The sequence below is a fragment of the Oncorhynchus nerka genome, linkage group LG25 (assembly GCF_034236695.1).
Source record: "Oncorhynchus nerka isolate Pitt River linkage group LG25, Oner_Uvic_2.0, whole genome shotgun sequence".
In the NCBI taxonomy this organism is placed as follows: Eukaryota; Metazoa; Chordata; class Actinopteri; order Salmoniformes; family Salmonidae; genus Oncorhynchus; species Oncorhynchus nerka.
In genome coordinates this window covers 57,563,798-57,587,752 of record NC_088420.1, presented here as the reverse complement: position 1 = coordinate 57,587,752, position 23,955 = coordinate 57,563,798, and the positions used below count along the sequence as shown (strand labels likewise).

Below are 23,955 nucleotides of genomic sequence, written 5' to 3'. Positions count from 1 at the left end.
CTCAGCTTTTTGTAGGTGCCGGGCTATATGACTGTGCCATACAACTTGATCATTTTTCACGATATTTTGGAGGTTATTTTGTTTTCAAAAAACGAAAGAGAGCAACTGTAATCTGAATAAAGACCAAAACATTTATTTATGTTTTTAGATGTAATACATAATACGTTTCACTGTATTATTTGTTTTGTCTTTTCTGGTGGATTAAACTGAAAGTACAACCAATCACGGCCGGTTGTGATACAGCCAACCTAACATAGAAATACATTTGAAGATCTAATTCTCCCCCTACCCTCCTTCTATGCAAGTCTATTGTCCAGCTACCTGCTAATAGCCATAATGGCGGTGTACAACGTGACCGTGTGTGTTTCAAAGAGTATTTTCCAGTAAGCAACAATTTGTTTACCTTCATTAGACAACTTTGTTCCAATATTTCTGTAATTCAGTGATATTTACTCCCATAGTAATTCCTTATGGATCCATAACTAAATAAATATCTGCATTTTGAAAGAGTATTTTTATCATCATTTTATTAACAAAAGCATAAAGGTGTTGATGAAGAAATACTATACTGCTGTTTTGAGTTAGAAATGAAAAACTTCAGAGTACTTGTGCATCGAATACATTGCAGGTAGGGGGATGTTCACACCTACACACCTTGAAGCTTACAGGGCTAAGTGCCACAAACAAAGTTAACTACCCACACTGAAAGGACGGAAAAAGGGTATGTAAGTATGATTCCTAATCAGAGACAACGATAGACAGCTGTCCCTGATTGAAAACCATACCCAGCCAAAACATAGAAATAAAGAAACCTAGAAAACAAAAAATAGAATGCCCACCCCACATCACACCCTGATCCCATAGTATTAGTACCCATAGTATTGCTTTATGGAGCCAGAACTAAATAAACAGCGGATTTTGAAAGAGTATTTTCATAATTATTTTATTAACGAAAACATTAAGATGCCATTATTAGTGACATTGTTTTAGTTTGAAAGTGCAGACTGGCACTAAGAACAGCGGGAACGTCTCCCTAGTCAGCTCCATTATTAGTGCAACGCCCCTTAAAGTGTTGCTCTGTGCCACCCAGTGTGGTGGGGTGGCGGTCCACCCCCCCCCTCCCTCCCCCTTCCTCCTCCTCCCTTCCCCCTCCTCCCTTCCCCATGGGATAGCTCTGTCTTCTGTGCGCAGCTCTTCGGCCCATCCAGTGCCCCCTGCCCTCGTGTCTTGAACCTTTCAGTGGATACAGCTTGAGAACTGCAACGCAATCCCATTGTGCGCCACTCGGGTGCCATGACCAATATGACCCATATACACTGCTTAAAAAAATAAAGGGAACACTAAAATAACACATCCTAGATCTGAATGAATGAAATATTCTTATTAAATACTTTTTTCTTTACATAGTTGAATGTACTGACAACAAAATCACACAAAAATTATCAATGGAAATCAAATTTATCAACCCATGGAGGTCTGGATTTGGAGTCACACTCAAAATTAAAGTGTAGAACTTTGATGTAATGTCCTTAAAACAAGTCAAAATGAGGCTCAGTAGTGTGTGTGGCCTCCACATGCCTGCATGACCTCCCTACAACGCCTGAGCATGCTCCTGATGAGGTGGCGGATGGTCTCCTGAGGGATCTCCTCCCAGACCTGGACTAAAGCTTCCGCCAACTCCTGGACAGTCTGTGGTGCAATGTGGCGTTGGTGGATGGAGCGAGACATGATGTCCCAGATGTGCTCAATTGGATTCAGGTCTGGGGAACGGGCGGGCCAGTCCATAGCATCAATGCCTTCCTCTTGCAGGAACTGCTGACACACTCCAGCCACATGAGGTCTAGCATTGTCTTGCATTAGGAGGAACCCAGGGCCAACCGCACCAGCATATGGTCTCACAAGGGGTCTGAGGATCTCATCTCGGTGCCTAATGGCAGTCAGGCTACCTCTGGCGAGCACATGGAGGGCTGTGCGGCCCCCCAAAGAAATGCCAACCCACACCATGACTGACCCACCGCCAAACCGGTCATGCTGGAGGATGTTGCAGGCAGCAGAACGTTCTCCACGGCGTCTCCAGACTCTGTCACGTCTGTCACATGTGCTCAGTGTGAACCTGCTTTCAGAGCACAGGGCGCCAGTGGCGAATTTGCCAATCTTGGAATTCTCTGGCAAATGCGAAACGTCCTGCACGGTGTTGGGCTGTAAGCACAACCCCCAGCTGTGGACGTCAGGCCCTCATACCACCCTCACGGAGTCTGTTTCTGACCGTTTGAGCAGACACATGCACATTTGTGGTCTGCTGGAGGTCATTTTGCAGGGCTCTGGCAGTGCTCCTCCTGCTCCTCCTTGCACGAAGGCGGAGGAAGCGGTCCTGCTGCTGGGTTGTTGCCCTCCTACGGCCTCCTCCACGTCTCCTGATGTACTGGCCTGTCTCCTGGTAGAGCCTCCATGCTCTGGACACTACGCTGACAGACACAGCAAACCTTCTTGCCACAGCTCGCATTGATGTGCCATCCTGGATGAGCTGCACAACCTGAGCCACTTGTGCGGGTTGGAGACTCCGTCTCATGCTACCACTAGAGTGAAAACACCGCCAGCATTCTAAAGTGACCAAAACATCAGCCAAGAAGCATAGGAACTGAGAAGTGGTCTGTGGTTATCACCTGCAGAACCACCCCTTTATTGGGGTGTCTTGCTAATTGCCTATAATTTCCACCTGTTGTCTATTCCATTTGCACAACAGCATGTGAAATGTATTGTCAATCAGTGTTGCTTCCTAAGTGGACAGTTTGATTTCACAGAAGTGTGATTGACTTGGAGTTACATTGTGTTGTTTAAGTGTTCCCTTAATTTTTTTTGAGCAGTGTATATTGTCCTGCTAATAACTGTGTTAATACTATATCTGTGAGAATATCCAAGGGGATTTTATATCATTGTAAATTAATAACAATAATAATCGCTTTGTTAAAAAATATATATATATATTTTGGAGATTATTTTGTTTTCAAATCATGTAAAATTAGTGAGAAAAAGGCCAATCTTGAACATGGGGTGAGACATTGTTACTAATTTGTAAATAAAGCCTGTTTGTTATTTATTTATGTTTTTAGAGGGAGAGAACCAAATACCTACAGTCATCTCATCTCAACAGTTTTAGTAAGTAATACTGAAGTAGTGCACAATTATCAGTTTCTATTTAGGTTTATGTCACCCATTCATTGTCAGTTAGAGACACAGTAGGACCCAAAAGCATAATCAGTGCTCCAACTCCCCCTTGCGCTGGTCTGGAGCAATGAAGTGGTGACGCAGGGTTCCGTACTAAACCACAATATTACATCTAAGTCCCGCAGCATAATAACAAACCTTTAGTGGAGCAACCACTGTACTAATAATGTTCAGGCTTTTGTTCCACCCTAACACACCAGAAACAACCAAAATAACACACTCACCTGATGCTCTTCTAATAAATCGACTCATCACAGGAGCTGAAAAAAAGTGGAAAAGCGAGGTGATCATATAGGATTATATTGGAATCTGTTGTGGTGAAACTGCCATGTCAGTTTGCCATATTACAACAACAAATATCACTTCAAACAACGAACACTGTTTTATTCCCTCAGACATCATTGCATATCATTGCACACGTGATAGAACAGCAGAGTGTGTCCTTTTCCGAAACAAAACAAAAATAATAACAAATGCGCCTGGGGAGACCATTGGCACTGTTTCACCTTTTGCAGATCTCAGCTTTAAGGCCAAATCAAGAAATATTGCAGTGATACCATACATGTTCTAATTTTTTTAATCAAAGCTTGCAACTAAATGAAGGGTGAAAAGGACTCTTAACCTACTGTGGATTTTTATAACAATGTTAAACACAGATGTTACCTAATGCTGAATGCATATCCCCTCTTTTTGATAACTTCATCAATATTGCCCATGTGGAGCTAACATGTCATAATACTTTGGGTAGAAACCTCAATGTCCAAACTCTCTATTATATATTTGCTTTGCAAAACACCAGGGAAGAAAGCACCCTTTGCTAACCGAAAACTCCCAATAAGGAAGTGATGCTGAGTCCTTTGAAGTGTGTTTTGCTTCTCTGATCAAGAATCTGTCCAATGAAAATCTAACTGTTAAAAGTTCATATTCAATCAAATGTATCTATAAAACCTTTTTACATCAGCCGATGTACAGAAACCTAACATAAAACCCCAATATTCTGTTAACTCATACACAAATAACTCATCCTATACTTTTATTTGCGGCCATGAAAGCATGAATTGGAGAAAAAAAAACCTTCAAAAAGCCCACCTCAAACTTGTATCTCAAACAGACTGTTTAAAAAATGCTTTCTATTGCCTCATAGAGGATGGTGAGCTGGCCAATCAGCGGTCTACTCGCATGAATATTTTTAATGACCGGTATACGCCCACACCATTCTATTGTTGGGGTACGCCTACATCATTCTAACACAGAAAAGCTGCATTTTAATAACACACTTAATTCACATTTTATGGAAGAAAAACCATTTCTCTCATATTGTAATTCATTATAGGTCAAATTTCATAGAAATCTGGAAACACTGGACAGTTACTTTAAATGAGAACAAAATGTAATCTTAGTGAACCACACCTACACATGAAAAATACCAGCCTTGTCTCATAGACTAGACGTAACATAGTAAATGTAAATCCGGGACACACAAATTAGTATGACGTTTGGTATGGTTCCTAAGACAGAAGGTTACTTTTGGAAAAAACGAAAGGAAAACGAAAGGAGGGTGGTCGGTCGCAGTGGATGGGAGATGTATAATGTGAACGTCTAGCAACCCAAAGGTTGCGTGTTTGAATCTCATCATGGACAATTTTAGCTAATTAGCGACAGTGCAACGACTGACTAATTTTTAGCTACTAGTATGTTAGCTAACCCTTCCCCTAACTCACCCAGAGTGAGTTTTTTTATGCACGTCATGTCAGAATGCACACACTGTTCCAAAATGTGATTGTTACGCAACCCGTGCAGCCTGCTAATTATATATAGGCTATTAACTACTTGTCAAATTCAAATTATTTTCAAACGAGTTTTATTTACCTGCCATGTCCTGGTTGCAAAAATTAAAATAGTTTGCCTAATTTCAGTTTTTATGACAAAACAAGAAAGTATAGTGTAGAGAATAATTGAACCATCTAAACCGCTGTGAAATAGTTTCTATAACCCAAAGAATGTGAAATGTCAGAATAATATTTATTTCAGCTTTTATTTCTTTCATCACATTCCCAGTGGGTCAGAAGTTTACAAACATTCAATTATTATTTTGTAGCATTGCCTTTAAATTGTTTAACGTGGGTAAAAACTATTCGGTAGCCTTCCACAAGCTTCCCACAATACGTTGGGTGAATTTTGACCCATTCCTTCTGACAGAGCTGGTGTAACTGAGTCAGGTTTGTAGGCCTCCTTGCTCGCACACGCTTTTTCAGTTCGGCCGACAAATGTTCTAATGGATTGAGGTCAGGGTTTTGTAATGGCCACTCCAATACCTTGACTTTGTTATCCTTAAGCCATTTTGCCACAACTTTGGAAATATGCTTGGGGTCGTTGTCCATTTGGAAGACCCATTTGCGACCAAGCTTTAACTTCCTGACTGATGTCTTGAGATGTTGCTTCAATATATCCAAATCATTTTCCTGCCATCTATTTTGTGAAGAGCACCAGTCCCACCTGCAGCAAAGCACCCCACATCATGATGCTGCCACCCCCGTGCTTCACGGTTGGGATGGTGTTCTTCAGCTTGCAAGCAGCCCCCTTTTTCCTCCAAACATAATGATGGTCATTATGGCGAAACAGTTCTATTTTTGTTTAATCAGACCAGAGGACATTTCTCCAAAAAGTATGCTCTTTGTCCCTATGTGCAGTTGCAAACCGTAGTCTGGCTTTTTCATGGTGTTTTTGGAGCAGTGGCTTCTTCCTTGCTGAGAGGCCTTTCAGGTTATGTCGATATAGGACTAATTTATCTGTGGATATAGATACTTTTGTATCTGTTTCCTCCAGCATCTTCACAAGGTCCTTTGCTGTTGTTCTGGGATTTATTTGCACTTTTTGCACCAAAGTACTTCATCTCTGGGAGACAGAACGCATCTCCTTCCTGAGCAGTATGACAGCTGCGTCGTCCAATGGTGTTTATGCTTGCAAACTATTGTTTGTACCTTCAGGCGTTTGGAAATTGCTCGCAAGGATGAACCAGACTTGTAGAGGTCTACAATTTTTTTCCTGAGGTCTTGACTGATTTCTTTTGATTTTCCCATGATGTCAAGCAAAGAGGCAATGAGTTTGAAGGTAGGCCTTGAAATACATCCACAGGTACACCTCCAATTGATTCAAATGATGTCAGTTAGCCTATCAGAATCTTCTAAAGCCATGACATAATTTTCTGGAATTTTACAAGCTGTTTAAAGGCACAGTCAACTTAGTGTATGTCAACTTCTGACCCACTGGAATTGTGATACGGTGAATTATAAGTGAAATAATCTGTCTGTAAACAGTTGTTGAAACAATTACTTGTGTCATGCACAAACTAGATGTCCTAACCGACTTGCCAAAACTATAGTTTGTTAACAAGAAATCTGTGGAGTGGTTGAAAAACGAGTTTTAATGACTCCAACTTATGTTAACTTCGGACTTCAATTGTATAGGCCTAAGGCCAAGACAATAAGAAGACACAGTGGCAGAAACATAACAATCGGAAATCGTTTTTTTGGACACCGGTTAGGACGATTTTTTTTTACACCTTTATTTAACTAGGCAAGTCAGTTAAGAACACATTCTTATTTTCAATAGCGGTCTAGGAACTGCCTTGTTCAGGGGCAGAATGACAGATTTTTACCTTGTCAGCTCGGGGAGTCAATCTTGCAACCTTACAGTTAACTAGTCCAACGCTCTAACCACCTGCCTCTCATTGCACTCCACGAGGAGCCTGCTTGTTACGCGAATGCAGTAAGAAGCCAAGGTAAGTTGCTAGCTAGCATTAAACTTATCTTATAAAAAACAATCAATCAATCATAATCACTAGTTAACTACACATCGTTGATGATATTACTAGTTTATCTAGCGTGTCCTGCATTGCATATAATCGATGCGGTGCGCATTCGTGAAAAAGTACTGTCGCTGCTCCAACGTGTACCCTAACCATAAACATCAATGCCTTTCTTAAAATCAATACACAAGTATATATTTTTAAACCTGCATATTTAGTTAATATTTCCTGCTAACATGAATTTATTTTAATTAGGTAAATTGTGTCACTTCTCTTGCAACAGAGTTGCAGCAGTTTGGGATGCCTGGCTCGTTGTGAACTGTGTGAAGACTATTTTTTCCTAACAAAGACAGCCAACTTCGCCAAACGGGGGATGATTTAACAAAAGCGCATTTGCGAAAAAAGCACAGTCGTTGCACGATTGTACCTAACCATAAACACCAATGCCTTTCTTAAAATCAATACAAAGAAGTATATATTTTTAAACCTGCATATTTAGCTAAAAGAAATCCAGGTTAGCACGCAATATTAACCAGGTGAAATTGTGTCACTTCTCTTGTGTTCATTGCACGCAGAGTCAGGGTATATGCAACAGTTTGGGCCGCATGGCTCGCTGCGAACTAGTTTTCCAGAATTTTACGTAATTATGACATAACATTGAAGGTTTGTGGTAGCAGAATCAGAATTAGTTAGTTAACATTGATAAATAATATGTTTTATTTACATAATAATGCTTATGTGAGATATTTCTCATTAGGATGTTTTCTTTTGGAAAATACTGTTGGCAGTTGCATTTTCCTCTCTTCTCCCAGGGCTTAGTCACTCGGGGCCCAGAGAGGGGAGAGGTCAGGCTTGTCTTCATATGTCAATATATCTGTTAAACCATGTGATGCTATGAAGAATATCAGAAGGGGATAGGACAGAATGGAGGCTTGTCTTCTTATGGGAATGTGTCTGTAACTATTGTATGTCCCCTCTGAGGTTGCCCTTATCTTGATCTAGTATATGACCTAAGAGGCTCACTGTCTCGGTGAGCTTGTCCAGGAGGGGGTGTATGGGCGTATCTAAAATTGCATCTAAAATTGACAATTGATATATGCCATTGGATGAGGTAATGGTTTGGTACTATGTTGTACCAAGAATGAGATAAGAACTTTGTTTAGGAGACCAAACTGAATGATAATTTATAGCTAAAGCTATCTGGCTATGGGATACTCCTCTTTCAAGTAAAAGGTTCTTTGTGAACTGTTCCTGAGATCTGTGTTTCATCATGTGAGTTGAGATGTATGTGTCTTGGCTATAAATGATACTAAGAATTGTTTTGTAAGTGTCACGTTCTGACCTTTATTTCCTTTGTTTTGTCATTATTTTAGTATGGTCAGGGCGTGAGTTGGGGTGGGCCGTCTATGTTTTGTTTTTCTATGATTTGGGGATTTCTATGTTTCGGCCTAGTATGGTTCTCAATCAGAGGCAGGTGTCATTAGTTGTCTCTGATTGAGAATCATACTTAGGTAGCCTGGGTTTCACTGTGTGTTTGTGGGTGTTTGTTTCCGTGTCTGTGTTTTTCCACCACACGGTACTGTTTTGGGTTTCCTTCATTCCACGTTTATTGTTTTTGTATTCAGTTGTTCATGTGTACTATTTCTTATTAAAAGAACCATGGACACTTACCACGCCGCATATTGGTCCTCTGATCCTTCTCACCTCTCCTCTTCGGAAGAAGAGGAGGAAATCCCTTACAGTAAGCACTCTCAGAGAATTCATTTCTAGACACTGAATTGATCTGAGAGTCACAGGGCTATAGTAAAGCTCATATATAATTAAAAGATGGACTTTATAATATAACTCTGACTTGTGTGTGGTTTGCTCTCTCAATGTTTAGTAATACAGGAAATTACCACGACAGGTTGTACAATGTAACAGCAATATTTAGACTTAGGGATGCCACCCGTTAGATAAAATACGGAACGGTTCCGTATTTCACTGAAATAATAAATGTTTTGTTTCCGGATTCGACCATATTAATGACCAAAGGCTCGTGTTTCTGTGTGTTATTATGTTATAATAAAGTCTATGATTTGATATTTGATAGAGCAGTCTGACTGAGCAGTGGTAGGCGGCAGCAGGCTCGTAAGCATTCATTCAAACACCATTGTTGTGCGTTTTGCCAGCAGCTCTTCGCTGTGCTTCAAACATTGAGCAGTTTATGACTTCAAGCCTATCAACTCCTGAGATTAGGCTGGTGTAACCGGGGTGCGCGCTAATAGCTTTTCAAATGTCACTCGCTCTGAGACTTGGAGTAGTTATTCCCCTTGCCACCCTCGATTTTGCTTCGAGGGTGGCTGTTGTCGATGTTGTAACAATACAGAGGCGGATGCAAGATGCAAGCAACGATGGTTTAATGAATACAGGTTACAGCAGCAACAGGACAGACAGACTGTACTCAGACGGAATCCGACCCAGGGACTAGGGCGCATCCTCCTATGTGAGTGTGCTGAGAAACCCAGGGGAGAGTGTCCGGATGGGTAGGAAGGAGCACAGCAGATAATCCACACAAGGGCGGCGAGAGATGAGCACGGACACACGACACAACCTCAGGGAAGTAACAACGATCTGACAACAAGAAACACTGGTTACAGAACATATAAAGGGAAGATAAGTGATTCCAGCTGGCGCAGACAATCAGGCCGAGATTGGGAACCACGCCCACACAAACACGGGAGAGAGAGAGAGAGAGAGAGAGAGAGAGAGAGAAAAGGAAAAGGAAAAGGAGGCAGTGGATTCATGAACCGTGACAATACCCCCCTAGGAACGCCTCTTGGCGTTCCCAGGCGAATTTACCTGTCGATTGAAATCATCGATAAGGGAGTGATCCAGAATGTCCCTAGCAGGTACCCAACTTCTCTCCTCCGGGCCGTAACCCTCCCAGTCCACCAGGTACTGGAATCCGCGTCCCCTCCTTCTAGAGTCCAAAATACGATTGACAGAAAAGGTGGGTTCCCCATCAACAAGTCGTGGCGGCGGGGAACCGGGACCGGTGGGTTAATGCGTGCCTGAAACACAGGTTTTATTTTAGACACATGAAAGGTAGGATGAATTCTCCTATACGCCGGAGGAAGCTGGAGCGGACCGCCACCGGACTAATGATCCTGGTGACTTTGAACGGGCCGATAAATTTGGGGGCAAGCTTGTTCGAAACGGATCGGAGTGGAATGTTCTTAGTAGAAAGCCACACTCTTTGGCCAACAACGTATACCGGAGGCTTCGACCGGTGGCGATCGGCCTTAGCCTTGGTGCGCGCCCCCACCCGGAGAAGAGTCTCACGGGCTCTGCTCCATGCGTGACGGCACCTCTGGATGAAAGCGTGAGCGGAGGGAACAGACACCTCGGACTCCGTACTGGGAAAGATAGGTGGCTGGTAACCTAAACTACACTCAAACGGAGAGAGACCCGAGAGAGAGAGAGAGAGAGAGAGAAAAGGAAACGGAGGCAGTGGATTCATGAACCGTGACAGATGTGTTCCTGGTTCGAGCCCAGGTAGGGGCGAGGAGAGGGACGGAAGCTATACTGTTACACTGGCAATACTAAAGTGCCTATAAGAACATCCAATAGTCAAAAGTATATGAAATACAAATGGTATAGAGAGAAATAGTCTTATAAATACTATATTAACTACAACCTAAAACCTCTTACCTTGGAAAATTGAAGTCTCATATTAAAAGGAACCACCAGCTTTCATATGTTCTCATGTTCTGAGCAAGGAACTTAAACGTTAGCTTTTTTACATGGCACATATTGCACTTTATTTGAGGCTAAATATATTTTTATTGATGTATTATATTAAGTTAAAATAAGTGTTAATTCAGTATAGTTGTAATTGACATTATTACAAATAAATACATTTTAAAAATCGGCAGATTAATCGGTATCAGGTTTTTTGGTCCTCCAATAATCGGTATCGGTATCAGCGTTGAAAAATCATAATCGGTGTCACGCCCTGGTCGAAGTATTTTGTGTTTATCTTCATTTATTTGGTCAGGCCAGGGTGTGGCATGGGTTTTTGTATGTGGTGTGTATGTATTGGGATTGTAGCTTAGTGGGGTGTTCTAGTTAGGTCTATGGCTGTCTGAAGTGGTTCTCAATCAGAAGCAGGTGTTTATCGTTGTCTCTGAGTGGGAACCATATTTAGGCAGCCATATTCTTTGAGTGTTTCGTGGGTGATTGTCCTTAGTGTCCTGGTTCCTGTCTCTGTGTTAGTTTACACAAGCATAGGCTGTTTCGGTTTTCATTACGTTTATTGTTTTGTATTTTTGTATTTAGATTCGTGTTATGTTTGTTCATTAAACATGGATCGCAATCTACACGCTGCATTTTGGTCCGACTCTCCTTCACCACGAGAACCGTTACAATCGGTCGACCTCTACCACAGAGAGTTGGTTCTAAAGAAAACAGGAGCTGCCTCCACTATTCAAGCACCATTTCAACATCATCTAATCACATATGCTTAGTCTGAAACACTGACTAACTAAATAAATACCAAAAACTAGTTAGTCCAATCAATATAATCTAATTACAGTATGATGTGACTCTCCATGGTATTGAGTTCTGTGTGTTTGTGTGTGTGCGTACATGCGTGCAAGTAGAAAAAACATGTTGACTCACCCTATTTGTAGAGAAATGCCAATACCATCCTCCTCTTTCACGTTGCCTAAATGGTTTGTGACTGATATAGTACACGCTTTTAGTTTTTGTTGTCCTAGGCAACCTGGCATAAAATACTTCCTCGCTAGCCTAAATTCCTTTCATGGGCAACGATACACCAGGCCAGCTAGTTAGAATCACCTTTGGAACTGATTACAGCCGTGAGTCTGAAAGAGCTTTGCACTCCGGGATTGTACCATACAGTATGTGACTCACCACCTGGATTCGGGCTTATGTAGCAAAATGTGAAATTGTGTTTTTTACATTGGATAAAAGTAGAAACTCAGAGCTACAAAATGGTATATCGTACACTGCATTTGAAGAACAATCGGAAAGTAATTCTGCTTTGAAAATCGATCAACTTGTAAACTCACTTTTGAGAAAATCGCCTTTGAATGTTTTGGTATCTAGTGAAGAACTCTTCTTTGTCTACACCCATTCAGCATCGTTCACACCCTCTTAAGCTTTAGCAACACCCATCTCTTTTCGCTCTCGGAGCGAACACTTGACGCTCTGGCCAATCATTTGTTTACCTCTGGATAACATGAAAACAGCCTAACCAGCTCTGCTGGCAACAATTTCATTACACTTTTTTGTAGATGTTTACTGACACCGGCCATATTCAACGGGTGTTGTACACACGTCACGTAACATTAGCTAATGAGCCAACCAGCTAACATTAGCTAGTTAAACAACAATGAACAAAGTGCCAACACTGCCTAACATTAGGCTCTAACTAGAAAAACAAACAGCTCTGGGAAACGAATAATAATGTCCGCTAGGGAGCCAGCCAGCTAACATTTACATTTAAGTCATTTAGCAGACGCTCTTATCCAGAGCATAAGACATATAGCTAGATGAACAATGACCCTAGCTAGGTAAACAACGAAGGTTATATATGTAACCACGTTATGTGAGCTATATGGATCACTCCAATATATTGATATCACTCCGCGGCGGAGTCTCTGTTGTGAGTCGGAAGCTCCCCCTGGCAGAGGCCCAACTCTCCTGCAAGGCCTCGCAGAACTCACCCTTGGGAGTGAGGAGATATCCAACCGCAGGGTTTGTTTCAGGGGGTTGGCCAGCGTGGTGACACGAAGACCCCTAAAGGACGGGGGCCGGCACCGGAATTGGAGTCGGTACCCCTCGAGCATTGTGGACAACACCCAGGGGGACTCCACACCCTCCTCCCACTTTGCCATTTTGAGATCGGGAGAAGTGGCCGAGGCCAGGGAAGGGTGTCTCAGGGGTCCTGCCAGGGCCCGCCTCTCCTCTGGCACCCCGAGCACCTGGGTCCCTCAGGCACGTCCCTATGGCGGTGACGGTTGACAGGTTGTTGCTCCACCGCATCCCCGCTTTCATCCCTTAGCATGACGCGTTGGGGCAGGAGAGGGACCCCACCGTCATTCGGGTGCAGGTGGGTGGTGACGGTCCGTCTGCCTTGGACCCAAGCCTTGAGGAGGCATCATGAACCGCCTCAGGGTCTCACGGTCCCTACGAACCTTGTTGGTCTGCTCCAGAATGTCATCAACCCCTGGGCCAAACGTCAGCACTGGGGTGATGGGGAGAGTGGCAAATGTGCTCTGGAGAGCAGCTGGCAGACGGGATTGGGCCAGCCAGAGATGGTGCCGGGAGGTAACCACCTGTGCCATGGCCCATCCATTGGCGCGAACCACATCGCTCTGGATCAGGGAAAGCTGGTGAGACACTGTTAGAATTATTATGAATAAATGAATAAACAATATCCCCATTTTAAATAGAATTGTAACTAAGTAAACTTATACTCTGTTTTATTATATCTGATTAACAATATGAGTTCATAAGGTGGGATTGTGAGACACGGACAAGGAGTAATTAAAGTTAATGAACACCATTTCAACTAGGAAGAAACGAATGGGTTGTGGACTGTGAAAACAGATAAGGTCGTTAACCTATGGTTGAACCTACAGAAACTTAGCTCTGGGGTTTTTAGATAAGTGCATTCCTAGGTTTTCTGTTAATTAGAACTGTCAGTTCAGTGGTGATCGATAATGTTGAGGGGTCAAAAGTTACCTGGGAGTGTGTTAGTAAGTTAGAATGAACTTTTCACCTCACTTTGTCCCGGTCGAGAGGAGGGGATTCTGTTAAAGCAATGAAATGACGTCATGATCTGTATATAAACTATTGCTCGTGGTTAGGTGGGAGCGCGCTCCGAGAATAAATTCTGTTACCTATTATTAAAAAGACTGGTCTCCATCTATTTTATGCAAACAAGAATCTTACAAATTCTCATAAAATAGATTAAGGGTTTTCAATTAATGAAAGCACATTGGCATAATTAAATTACAGTAACAGACACCTCCATCGCTTCCCGGAGGAACTCCTCTGTGCCCTCCTGCAGCCAGGGCAAGAGAGTCTGCAGATAGGCCTGCAGCAGCATGGCCACGCTGGTAAGGTGGCCAAGAGAGCAGAGGGACCCATATGTGGCTTTCAAGTCCGGATCAAAGACTCTGGAGGGCTTCAGTCGTGGGTTCCGCCCTATAATCTCCTGGACCATGGCAGCTATCATGGTGTCCATGGTCGGGTACTCCCGGAGGCCGAGTGACTCTGCACCCGCAACATAAGTCCATTGTCCAGTCTCTGTTGTGAGTCGGAAGCTCCCCCTGGCAGAGGCCCAACTCTCCTGCAAGGCCTCGCAGAACTCAGCAGTGATGGGGACAGATGGAGAGTCCTTACTGTCCACCAGTTTTGATGTCCAGTGCAGTGGCTACCCGAGTGAGTAGGCTCATAATAGCCTCTGATGGCCTGTCAGCCAGGTAGCCCCGCTCACGGTGGTGAACAGTGCCAGCAGCATCCCCCAGGAACAGCCTATCACTGGCCAACAGGGAACAGTTGTTGTCGCCATTGAAGCTATCAACCTCCTGCCGCAGGGCATGCGCCCTCCGTTCAAGGTGGTTCCAGAGGCTGACTCCTGCCCCCGTCCAGGACTGGCAGCAGATGAGCTCTGCCTGCGTTGGCTCCGGCCACGCTTCCTGGGAGGGGTACTGGGCCCAGGAGAGGGACTAACAGCTCGCTGTGGCACTACTCCTGAGGGAGGGAGCTCCTCCCCAGCCTGAGCCCGAGCCTTGCCGATCCACTCGCACATGGCCTCCAATTGCGCCAGACGATGGCGTTTTGAGAACACCACACAAAACATGCATCCAGTAGGGCGCTCCACCGCCCTCTCCACGTGGCTCAAACCTTGGCAGTGCATACACAAGGTATGCGGATTCTCAGGGGGATGCCACCATCACACCTGTCACAAAGGGAAGCCATAAGCTCAGCCAAGCTAACAAGGCCACTGAGCAGGGGTCCGATGCCCTGGAAGAGCTTAAGTCGTTACCTGCTTGGAGGAATAGGAACCTGGTGAAGGAAAAATTACCCAGTACCTCTGCAAAAAAACGGGGAAGACCCATGTGTGAAAAGGCCACTCAATGTTGTCTTGGTAAGCAACTCCAGTGTATATTTGGCTTTGTGTTTTAGGTGAATGTCCTGCTGAAAGGTGAATTTGTCTCCCAGTGTCTGTTGGAAAGCATACTAAACCAGGTTTTCCTGTTACGTCCGTCATTAGTGGTAGAATGACCGGACCAAGGCGCAGGGTGGTAAGCATACATCTTTCTTTATTTGGATGAACACCAAAAAAACTACAAAAGACAAAACAAACGTAAAGTTCTGCAGGCTATACAGCAACTAACAAAAACAAGATCCCACAAGCTAAATGTGGGAAAAAGGGCTGCCGAAGTATGATCCACAATCAGAGACAATGATAGACAGCTGCCTCTGATTGGGAACAACACTCGGCCAAAAACAAAGAAACAGAAAACATAGAATGCCCACCCAAATCACACCCTGACCTAACCAAATAGAGAAATAAAAAGTCTCTCCAAGGATTTTGCCTGTACTTTGCTCAATTCCGTTTATTTTTATCAACCAAAAACACTCCTTAGTACTTGCCGATGACAAGCATAACCATAACATGATGCAGCCATCATTTATGAAGAGTGGTACTCGGTGATGTGATGTGTTGGATTTGTCCCTCTGTATTCAGGAAATTATTTTCTTTGCCACATTGTTTGCAGTTTTACTTTAGTGCCTTATTGCAAAGAGGACGCAAGTTTTGGAATATTTTTTATTCTGTACAGGCTTCCTTCTTTTCACTCTGTCATTTCACTCTATCATTTAGGGTAGTATTGTGGAGTAACTACAATGTTGTTGAACCATCCTCAGCTTTCTCCTATTACAGCCACTCTGTAACTGTTTTAAAGTCACCATTGGCCTCATGGTGAAATCCCTGAGTGGTTTCCTTCCTCTCTGGCAACTGAGTTAGGAAGGACGCCTGTATCAGTAGTGACTGGGTGTATTGATACATCATACAAAGTGTAATTAATAACCTCACCACGCTCACTGTCTTATCCGGTGTCCTGTGTGAATGTATGTATGCTCTCTCTAATTCTCTCTTTCTTTCTCTCTCTCGGAGGAGGACCTGAGCCCTAGGACCATGCCTCAGGACTACCTGGCATGATGACTCCTTGCTGTCCCCAGTCCACCTGGCCGTGCTGCTGCTCCAGTTTCAACTGTACTGCCTGCGGCTATGGAATCCTGACCTGTTCACCGGATGTGCTACCTGTCCAAACCTGCTGTTTTCAACTCTCTAGAGAGAGCAGGAGCAATGGAGATACTGATCGGCTATGAAAAGCCAACTGACATTTACTCCTGAGGTGCTGACTTGGTGCACCCTCGACAACTACTGTGATTATTATTATTTGACCATGCTGGTCATTTATGAACATTTGAACATCTTGGCCATGTTCTGTTATAATCTCCACCCGGCACAGCCAGAAGAGGACTGGCCACCCCTCATAGCCAGGTTCCTCTCTAGGTTTCCTTCTAGGTTTTGGCCTTTCTAGGGAGTTTTTCCTAGCCACCGTGCTTCTACACCTGCATTGTTTGCTGTTTGGGGTTTTAGGTTGGTTTTCTGTACAGCACTTTGATATATCAGCTGATGTAAGAAGGGCTATATAAATACATTTGATTTGATTCAATGTCTGCTTTTTTTTACCCATCTACCAATACTTCTTTGCGAGGCATTGGAAAAACTCCCTGGTCTTTGTGGTTGAATCTGTGTTTGAAATACACTGCTCGACGGCGGGACCTTACATATAGTTATATGTATGGGGTACGGAGATGAGGTAGTCATTCAAAAATAATGTTAAACACTATTATTGCACACAGAGTTGACTCCTGAACTTATTTAGGCTGGCCATAACAAAGGGGTTGAATACTTGTTGACTCAAGACATTTCAGCTTTTCATTTGTAATTCATTTGTACACAATTCTAAAAACATAATTCCACTTTGACATTACGGGGTATAGTGTTTAGGCCAGTGACACCTTTCTCTGTCCAGTTTCAATTGAAATTGTCCAACATGAACTGCACTAGCTAGCTAACTAGCTTTTATTTCACCTTTATTTAACCAGGTAGGCCAGATTAGAACAAGTTCTCATCTACAACTGCAACCTGGCCAAGATAAAGCAAAGCAGTGCGACAAAAACAACACAAAGTTACACATAAACAAATGTACAGTCAATAACATACAGTGGGGCAAAAAAGTATTTAGTCAGCCACCAATTGTGCAAGTTCTCCCACTTCAAAAGATGAGAGAGGCCTGTAATTTTCATCATAGGTACACTTCAACTATGACAGACAAAATGAGAAAAAAAATCCAGAAAATCACATTGTAGGATTTTTAATGAATTGATTTGCAAATTATGGTGGAAAATAAGTATGTAATAATATGGGGATGAGGTGTGCTATTTACAGATTGGCTTTGTACAGGTACAGTTTTCAGTAAGCGGCTCTGACAGCTGATACTTAAAGTTAGAGAGGGAGATATAAGACTCCAGCTTCAGAGATTTTTTATTTTGTTCCAGTCATTGGCAACAGAGAACTGGATGGAAAGGCGGCCAAAGTAACTGTTGGCTTTGGGGATGACCAGTGCAATACACCACCCTCTTGCTCTTTTTAACCACAGTATCTCTACTTGCACATCATCATCTGCACATCTATCACTCCAGTATTAATGCTAAATTGTAATTATTTTCTCCTCTATGGCCTATGTATTGCTTACCTCCCTACTCTTCTACATTTGCACACACTGTACATAGATCTTTCTATTTTTCTTTTACAGTGGGGCAAAAAAGCATTTAGTCAGCCACCAAAGAGGAAACAATTTAGGTAGCTAGCTAAATTGTACAGCCAGCATTTTGTCTATAGTGATGCTGTTACAATTACCAAACATTTGGATGAACAAATAATTTTGCATCTGCACCAGAAATGTATTCGTGTGACACAGGCTTAAGAGGTGCAGGAGCTCAAGCAGTAGAAGAATTAGCTGCCGGTACTCCGCTATGGTGGGGTCCTGCCCAAGCCAAGCACTGTATACTATTATATAATGATATGCCATTTAGCAGACACTTTTTTCCAAAGCCAGAATCAAACCCAATACCATGGCATTGCAAGAGCCATGCTCTACCAACTGCGCTACAGAGGACCAGCATATATCTACTGAATTAAGTAATGATCCACTGGGCTTGATCTATTCCATTCTATTCTTGTCTGTGTTTTATCTGCAATTGTTTAATCATAGGCCTCTGGCAGCAGCCCTCTGCCTATCCTCCTAGTAGCAGCCATTAAGATTTATTTCTCAAGCACCATAACCACTGAGGCATGCAATAACCTGTCACATACACTTGTGCTTTTTCCCCCAACTACTTTGCTTTCAGACCTACAGAGGTGTATGCCAACCCCATACTGCTGCGTACAGATGTAGGATTTTAATTGTATCACTTTTTTGATGATGGAAATGTTCTTGCACAGCAGAAAATGCAAACTTGTAGTGTATTCAAGTATAAAAAGGTTTCTAAAGTTTGTAATTTCCACTATAAAATGTCAGACTTGATTTGCCCTTAAGAAAAATGTATCAACCCCTCCACAAATTGCCTACTAATTAAAATCCACATAATAATTCCCATTTCCTGTTGCTGCAGGATTATTTTCCTACTGTAGCAAACTGGCTCAATATAAGATCCTACATCTGTATTGACTGTCAAAAAAGGCTGGTCATTTACACAACCGGTCAAAAGTTTTAGATCACCTACTTATTCAAGGATTTTTCTTTGTTTTTACTATTTTATACATTGTAGAACAATAGTGAAGACATCAAAACTATTAAATAACACATATGGAATCATGTAGTAACCAAAAAAGTGTTAAACAAATCAAATATTGATCTGGTTGAAAAGCCAAGAGTGTGCAAAGCTGTCATCAAGGTAAAGGGTGGCTATTTGAAGAATCCCAAATATAAAATATATTTTGATTTGTTTAACACTTTTTTGGTTACTACATAATTCCATATGTGTTATTTCATAGTTTTTATATCTTCACTATTATTCTGAAATGTAGAAAATAGTAAAAAGAAAGAAAAACCTTTGAATGAAAAAAACTATTTTTTATGTAAATTAGGACAGAGCCCCACCCTGTTTTGAGCCCCACCTGTTTAGCAAAAACTAAATAAATTGTTGCCTGTTTTGCATGTTATTTTGCCATTAACACGTGTCACATATCATATTACAAACACAGTAACAAAAAACAACAACAACAAAAAATATTGATATATTTAGAGTTAATAAAGCCGTATACAAACATGTCTCTTTTTTTATTTCTTGTGTAAGGCAGCTCCAAAATGCAGGTCTTTCAGCCTAGTTCAGTGCTTTCTGTGGTGGAAGGGCAGCCAGCGGAAAATACAGAGCGTAGGGGTTGGTAATCTTCTCTAGTTGCGCAGTGATTGGCTCAGTGTTCTGTCACTCATGGGGACACTACGTCACCACAAAATCTACAGGGAGAGCTTGAAAGTTCAAGCCCCCTTGGGTGCTGCCATAGATTTACATTAGAAGTGCCCATCCAAGAAGGCTCAAGTTCATTGGTCACAGATAAAATGACGTCAAATCACGTTATATCTATCGTAGCTTTGATTGGACTGATCATGTAAACGTCATACATTCACAATCTTAGCTAACAAGCTAGACAAGCAGTTATAATCATGAATCACATTGATAATCTACTGGAAAATCTCCTTTCAATCCTTGTCATATGAAGAGAAATTATAGATAAAACTTAGCGGTGCTCATCGGCCATTGGATATGAAGATTACACAACAAGTTGGAAATCGCAAATTCAACATTGAGTGGTTTGGAAGGAATCAGAGGCTAACTGCAAGCATTGCAAAGCAATCACTATTTTGCTTCCCCTGCCTGCTATTTGGTGGAGGGGGGGTGTGGTCCAAGTCTGGGTTTAAAGGTCTCTTTTCCAAGCTTAAAAAGGATAAACATTCACACGCAACACCATGGGGCAGAAAAGGTTGAATACATTGGCCATGCTGTCAATCCAGCATGACTTCTGCCGTGTTCAACAGGGAAATCTAAGACTTCAGTGAGTTCAAGACACATGGGAACTCTGAAACAATTTGCTCCGACTGGGAAAATACGTTTTGAACGGTCATCCAACTCGGAATTCCAAGTCGGGAACTCTGGCCTCTTTCTTGAGCTCTGACCTGAAGATCACTGACGTCATGATTCAGTCTTTTTTTCAGTTTCCAGTTGTCTTGAAAGCACCATAAATCCAGAGAATGTCAGACTTTGATGACAAAGTTTCATGACAAAATTTGCCCACAAGAAGGGCCGCAGCGCCACCTTCCTGCTCAAGTGAGCACAGCACAACGGTGAGTCCAAAAATGTCTTCTATGCTGCTGCATAAATGATGTAATATGCCAGGGAGATATGTATACTGTAGCTAAGAAAGTAATACTACGTGTATGTTATATAGTAAGCTGTTAGTAGCCCATGTGTCTCACCCTAATAATTTGGTCCATTTCCCCCTCATAACTTAGCCCTAATGTTCTGACTTTGTGGTGCACATGTAGCCTGTTTCAGAGAAATGTCATCATCGAATATTGTCTGCTTATATGCCCCCTTTATTTATCATACAGTTCTGACTTGGTGTACAGGGAGAATATTGCAAGAACGACCCATGTTCTGAATTCTGTCACTGTACATTTCGAAAGTGCTGTAACAAATAGTTATTTTGACTCTGTCCGTCTTAGCTCGCTCATTAATGACTTAATCGAAATTACGGATTGCTTCTTATCGGCTCATCGTTCCATTATGCCATAGTTTGTACATTTACATTTACATTTAAGTCATTTAGCAGACGCTCTTATCCAGAGCGACTTACAAATTGGTGCTTTCACCTTATGACATCCAGTGGAACAGCCACTTTACAATAGTAAAGTGTCCCAATTGTATGTAGATGTCTCAATTGTGTCTCAATTGTCAGTAGAAACCACATTTGTTTAAGCAAGTCAGCAATATCAGCTATGTTTTTAAAAAGGCAGTGAATTGAATTAACGGTTTCGCTACCAGACAAGGCTCCGCTGATAGCCAGGTGTAGCAGTGGTAAGGACTCTATGGTGCTGAAAAGAAAGCTCTGCTGTTGAGACAGCTTTATGTAGGCCTTAGCAGTATGTGGGCACCATTTGTCACCGTTATAGTGCACTTAATGGATTGTTTAGCATTGTGTTGTGTAGTGGCTTTGCTGGCATGTATCTACAAAAAATATATATTTTTTGCCCCACCAAGATTTACATGCTAAAATCGCTACTACTAAGGTTTATGTGATTTTCATGAGGACTGTGTACTCTATTGTTGCTCTAACTCCCTCTCTAGTAACTTGGCCTATATGCATTGTGTAAGCCTAATGATGTCAAAAGAAATTCTCAGGAATCAGGAAACAGGATAAACTGTTGGCTAGAGATCAAATGCTACACAGTTGCACAGGATGTTCATTTCGTGTCAATCAGCCTCTATCACCATGTCCATATTTGGCGAAGGACAGCCCAGACAGAATCATCATGGCATGGTGTTGTTACAATGTGGAAAACAATTTGAAAGCTCATCACACATCACTGGCTACAGTGGCTACATTTTCTAAGAGGCAAACATGTTGCAATTGTAGAATTTCATTCCATCTCATATACAATTTATTATGTTCTATTCCATTCCGATATTCCACTGGCTGAATAATATAATAAAAATTGAATACAATTTAATAGAATGGAGCTCAACATGGTTATTTTTCATATATTAGCCTACCTGTGAATTCCTCGTCGTCACTCTCCTCCTCTCCATTTTCAGAATCAATTTGCATAGCTTCCTCAATGAAATTGACCGCTTTCCCACTGGGTCTCGTGGCCGAATTTTGGTCATTGCCAAACGCGGTTCCTCTAATTTCACTGTCCTTCAGTTGGGTGAAATACTGCAAAGCGAACTCGAGCAAATCTCCCGGCTGATTCCTCAGCACTTCCACGGTAAAGCTCTGCAACAGCTCCGTCAATCCTTCAGGAATTTCTATACTCATTCCTGATGTCAAATCTATGAGAAATACGAATAAAATGTATATATTTGTGCTTCCAACAAATGAAAGAATTCTGTTCAATTCTACTCAAAACAAAATACAGATTTTTTTTTACTGAGATATGCGCTTAATTGCCCGGGGAATGTTTTATAATCCCCATGCAATGCAGAGAGTCCTTTCAATGTGCTGAATGAAAATGGCTCTGAATTTTTGGGACTCAGCATCTTCTGCTGCTTCTGGCTACACATGTGACCAAAGAAACCATGGCAACCACCATCACAGGGATTGCGTATGAGAGCGAGCTGCAGCAATGCAATGGATGGCAAAAACTGCAGTGGCATAATGTTGGAGGCCTAATCAACTCTGCAATTGAGGGCAAAAACTGCAGTGGCATACTATTGTAGGCCTAATCAGATGACAGCCGTTGCATCAATGCTGCTTAATAAATAATACAGTCAAACTTTTTTCATTTATGTAAATCAAACATTTTTACTTAATGTTTGCAACAAAAGTTCAACATTCACCAATGCCTTGTGCACACCAGTTGCATCAAAGTCCATTCATTTCAATGGGATACAATCCGCACTGCTGCGACTCATCTCAGCCTATAATCTGCCAGACTAGGCTGTAGTGCGTGCAGTGTATTCTTCCAATGTGTAGGTTGTATTGCCGTGCGGCAGAGATCTGTATATAATGACTAGATGCTCATATCTCCGCCCTAACAATGTGAGTCCTCCCAACGGCGGGAAGGCAGGTGACAAGTTTAGGTCCAAAATTAACCCATAGGAACGCTTAGGGTTTATTATGGACAGATTTTGGCGAGAGTGAAACCTCCCGCTTCACCTCTTCCTCTCTGCGTGGGGTCTTACATGCTGACCCATTATTGCAAAATACATTTAAACATACATGTTATTCAATTATTGCACCCACACTGCTCGTGCGCGCCAACGAGCATATGCATTGCCAAGTGCTAAAAGAGAAGTCAGTTCTATTTGTGACACTGCATAATCCCAAAGGGCGTTCCATAGAATGCCGTGCAAGTCCTGCCTCTCCCATCTCCTCATTGGTTTATAGAAGCAGATACACACGTGCCATCTCCTCATTGGTTATACCCACGTGGGTGATTGAAATATGAACTTCAGTCGGTTGGTCGTGGTAATACACCTATGAAAGTTAGATGCCAATCGCCATATGAAGTCCAAAGATGAAAAAGCCTGGAAGGAGGAGAGATGATTAGAAACGATTCGGTTGACTGGTTTATGTGTGGATTAATTGTCAGAGTAGAGGACCTTGTGCATTTCAGGTAAACTAACAACTCAACGTTTATATCCCAGGACAAATTAGCTAGCAACTGCAAGTTAGCTAGCTAAATTACCATAACTGTTTAATGCTTTTCGACCTTTCCCCAAATTAATATAATTGGTTCAGAGTTTGTTTTGATATTTCTACCTGCATGTCGTGATCACGTTTGGTGTGGGGGGACAAAATCAATTTGCGCACGATTTGGGTACGGTGTAACAAACTGAAGTAGATTAACCACCCAAGAAGGTGCTTATGTGTAACTTTCAGCTATGTGTTTCAAATCAAATTCAAATCAAATTTATTTATATAGCCCTTCGTACATCAGCTGATATCTCAAAGTGCTGTACAGAAACCCAGCCTAAAACCCCAAACAGCAAGCAATGCAGGTGTAGAAGCACGGTGGCTAGGAAAAACTCCCTAGAAAGGCCAAAAC

At 42.2% G+C, this 23,955-nt stretch overlaps 1 protein-coding gene across 1 annotated transcript in view; it reads right to left on the bottom strand.

Annotated features, from left to right (window-relative positions):
- The window catches only part of LOC115109006 (cAMP-dependent protein kinase type II-beta regulatory subunit-like), a 35,015-nt gene extending 12,618 nt beyond the window's left edge, over positions 1-22,397 (bottom strand). Inside the window, exons 1-2 of the mRNA XM_065009900.1 lie at positions 21,959-22,397; positions 3,450-3,485 (exon numbers count right to left, since the gene is read on the bottom strand). Of these exons, the coding sequence (XP_064865972.1) occupies positions 3,450-3,485; positions 21,959-22,223 (301 nt within the window). The 5' untranslated portion in view covers positions 22,224-22,397. The remainder of the gene's footprint in view (positions 1-3,449; positions 3,486-21,958) is intronic.
- Between the last annotated feature and the right edge of the window lie 1,558 nt (positions 22,398-23,955).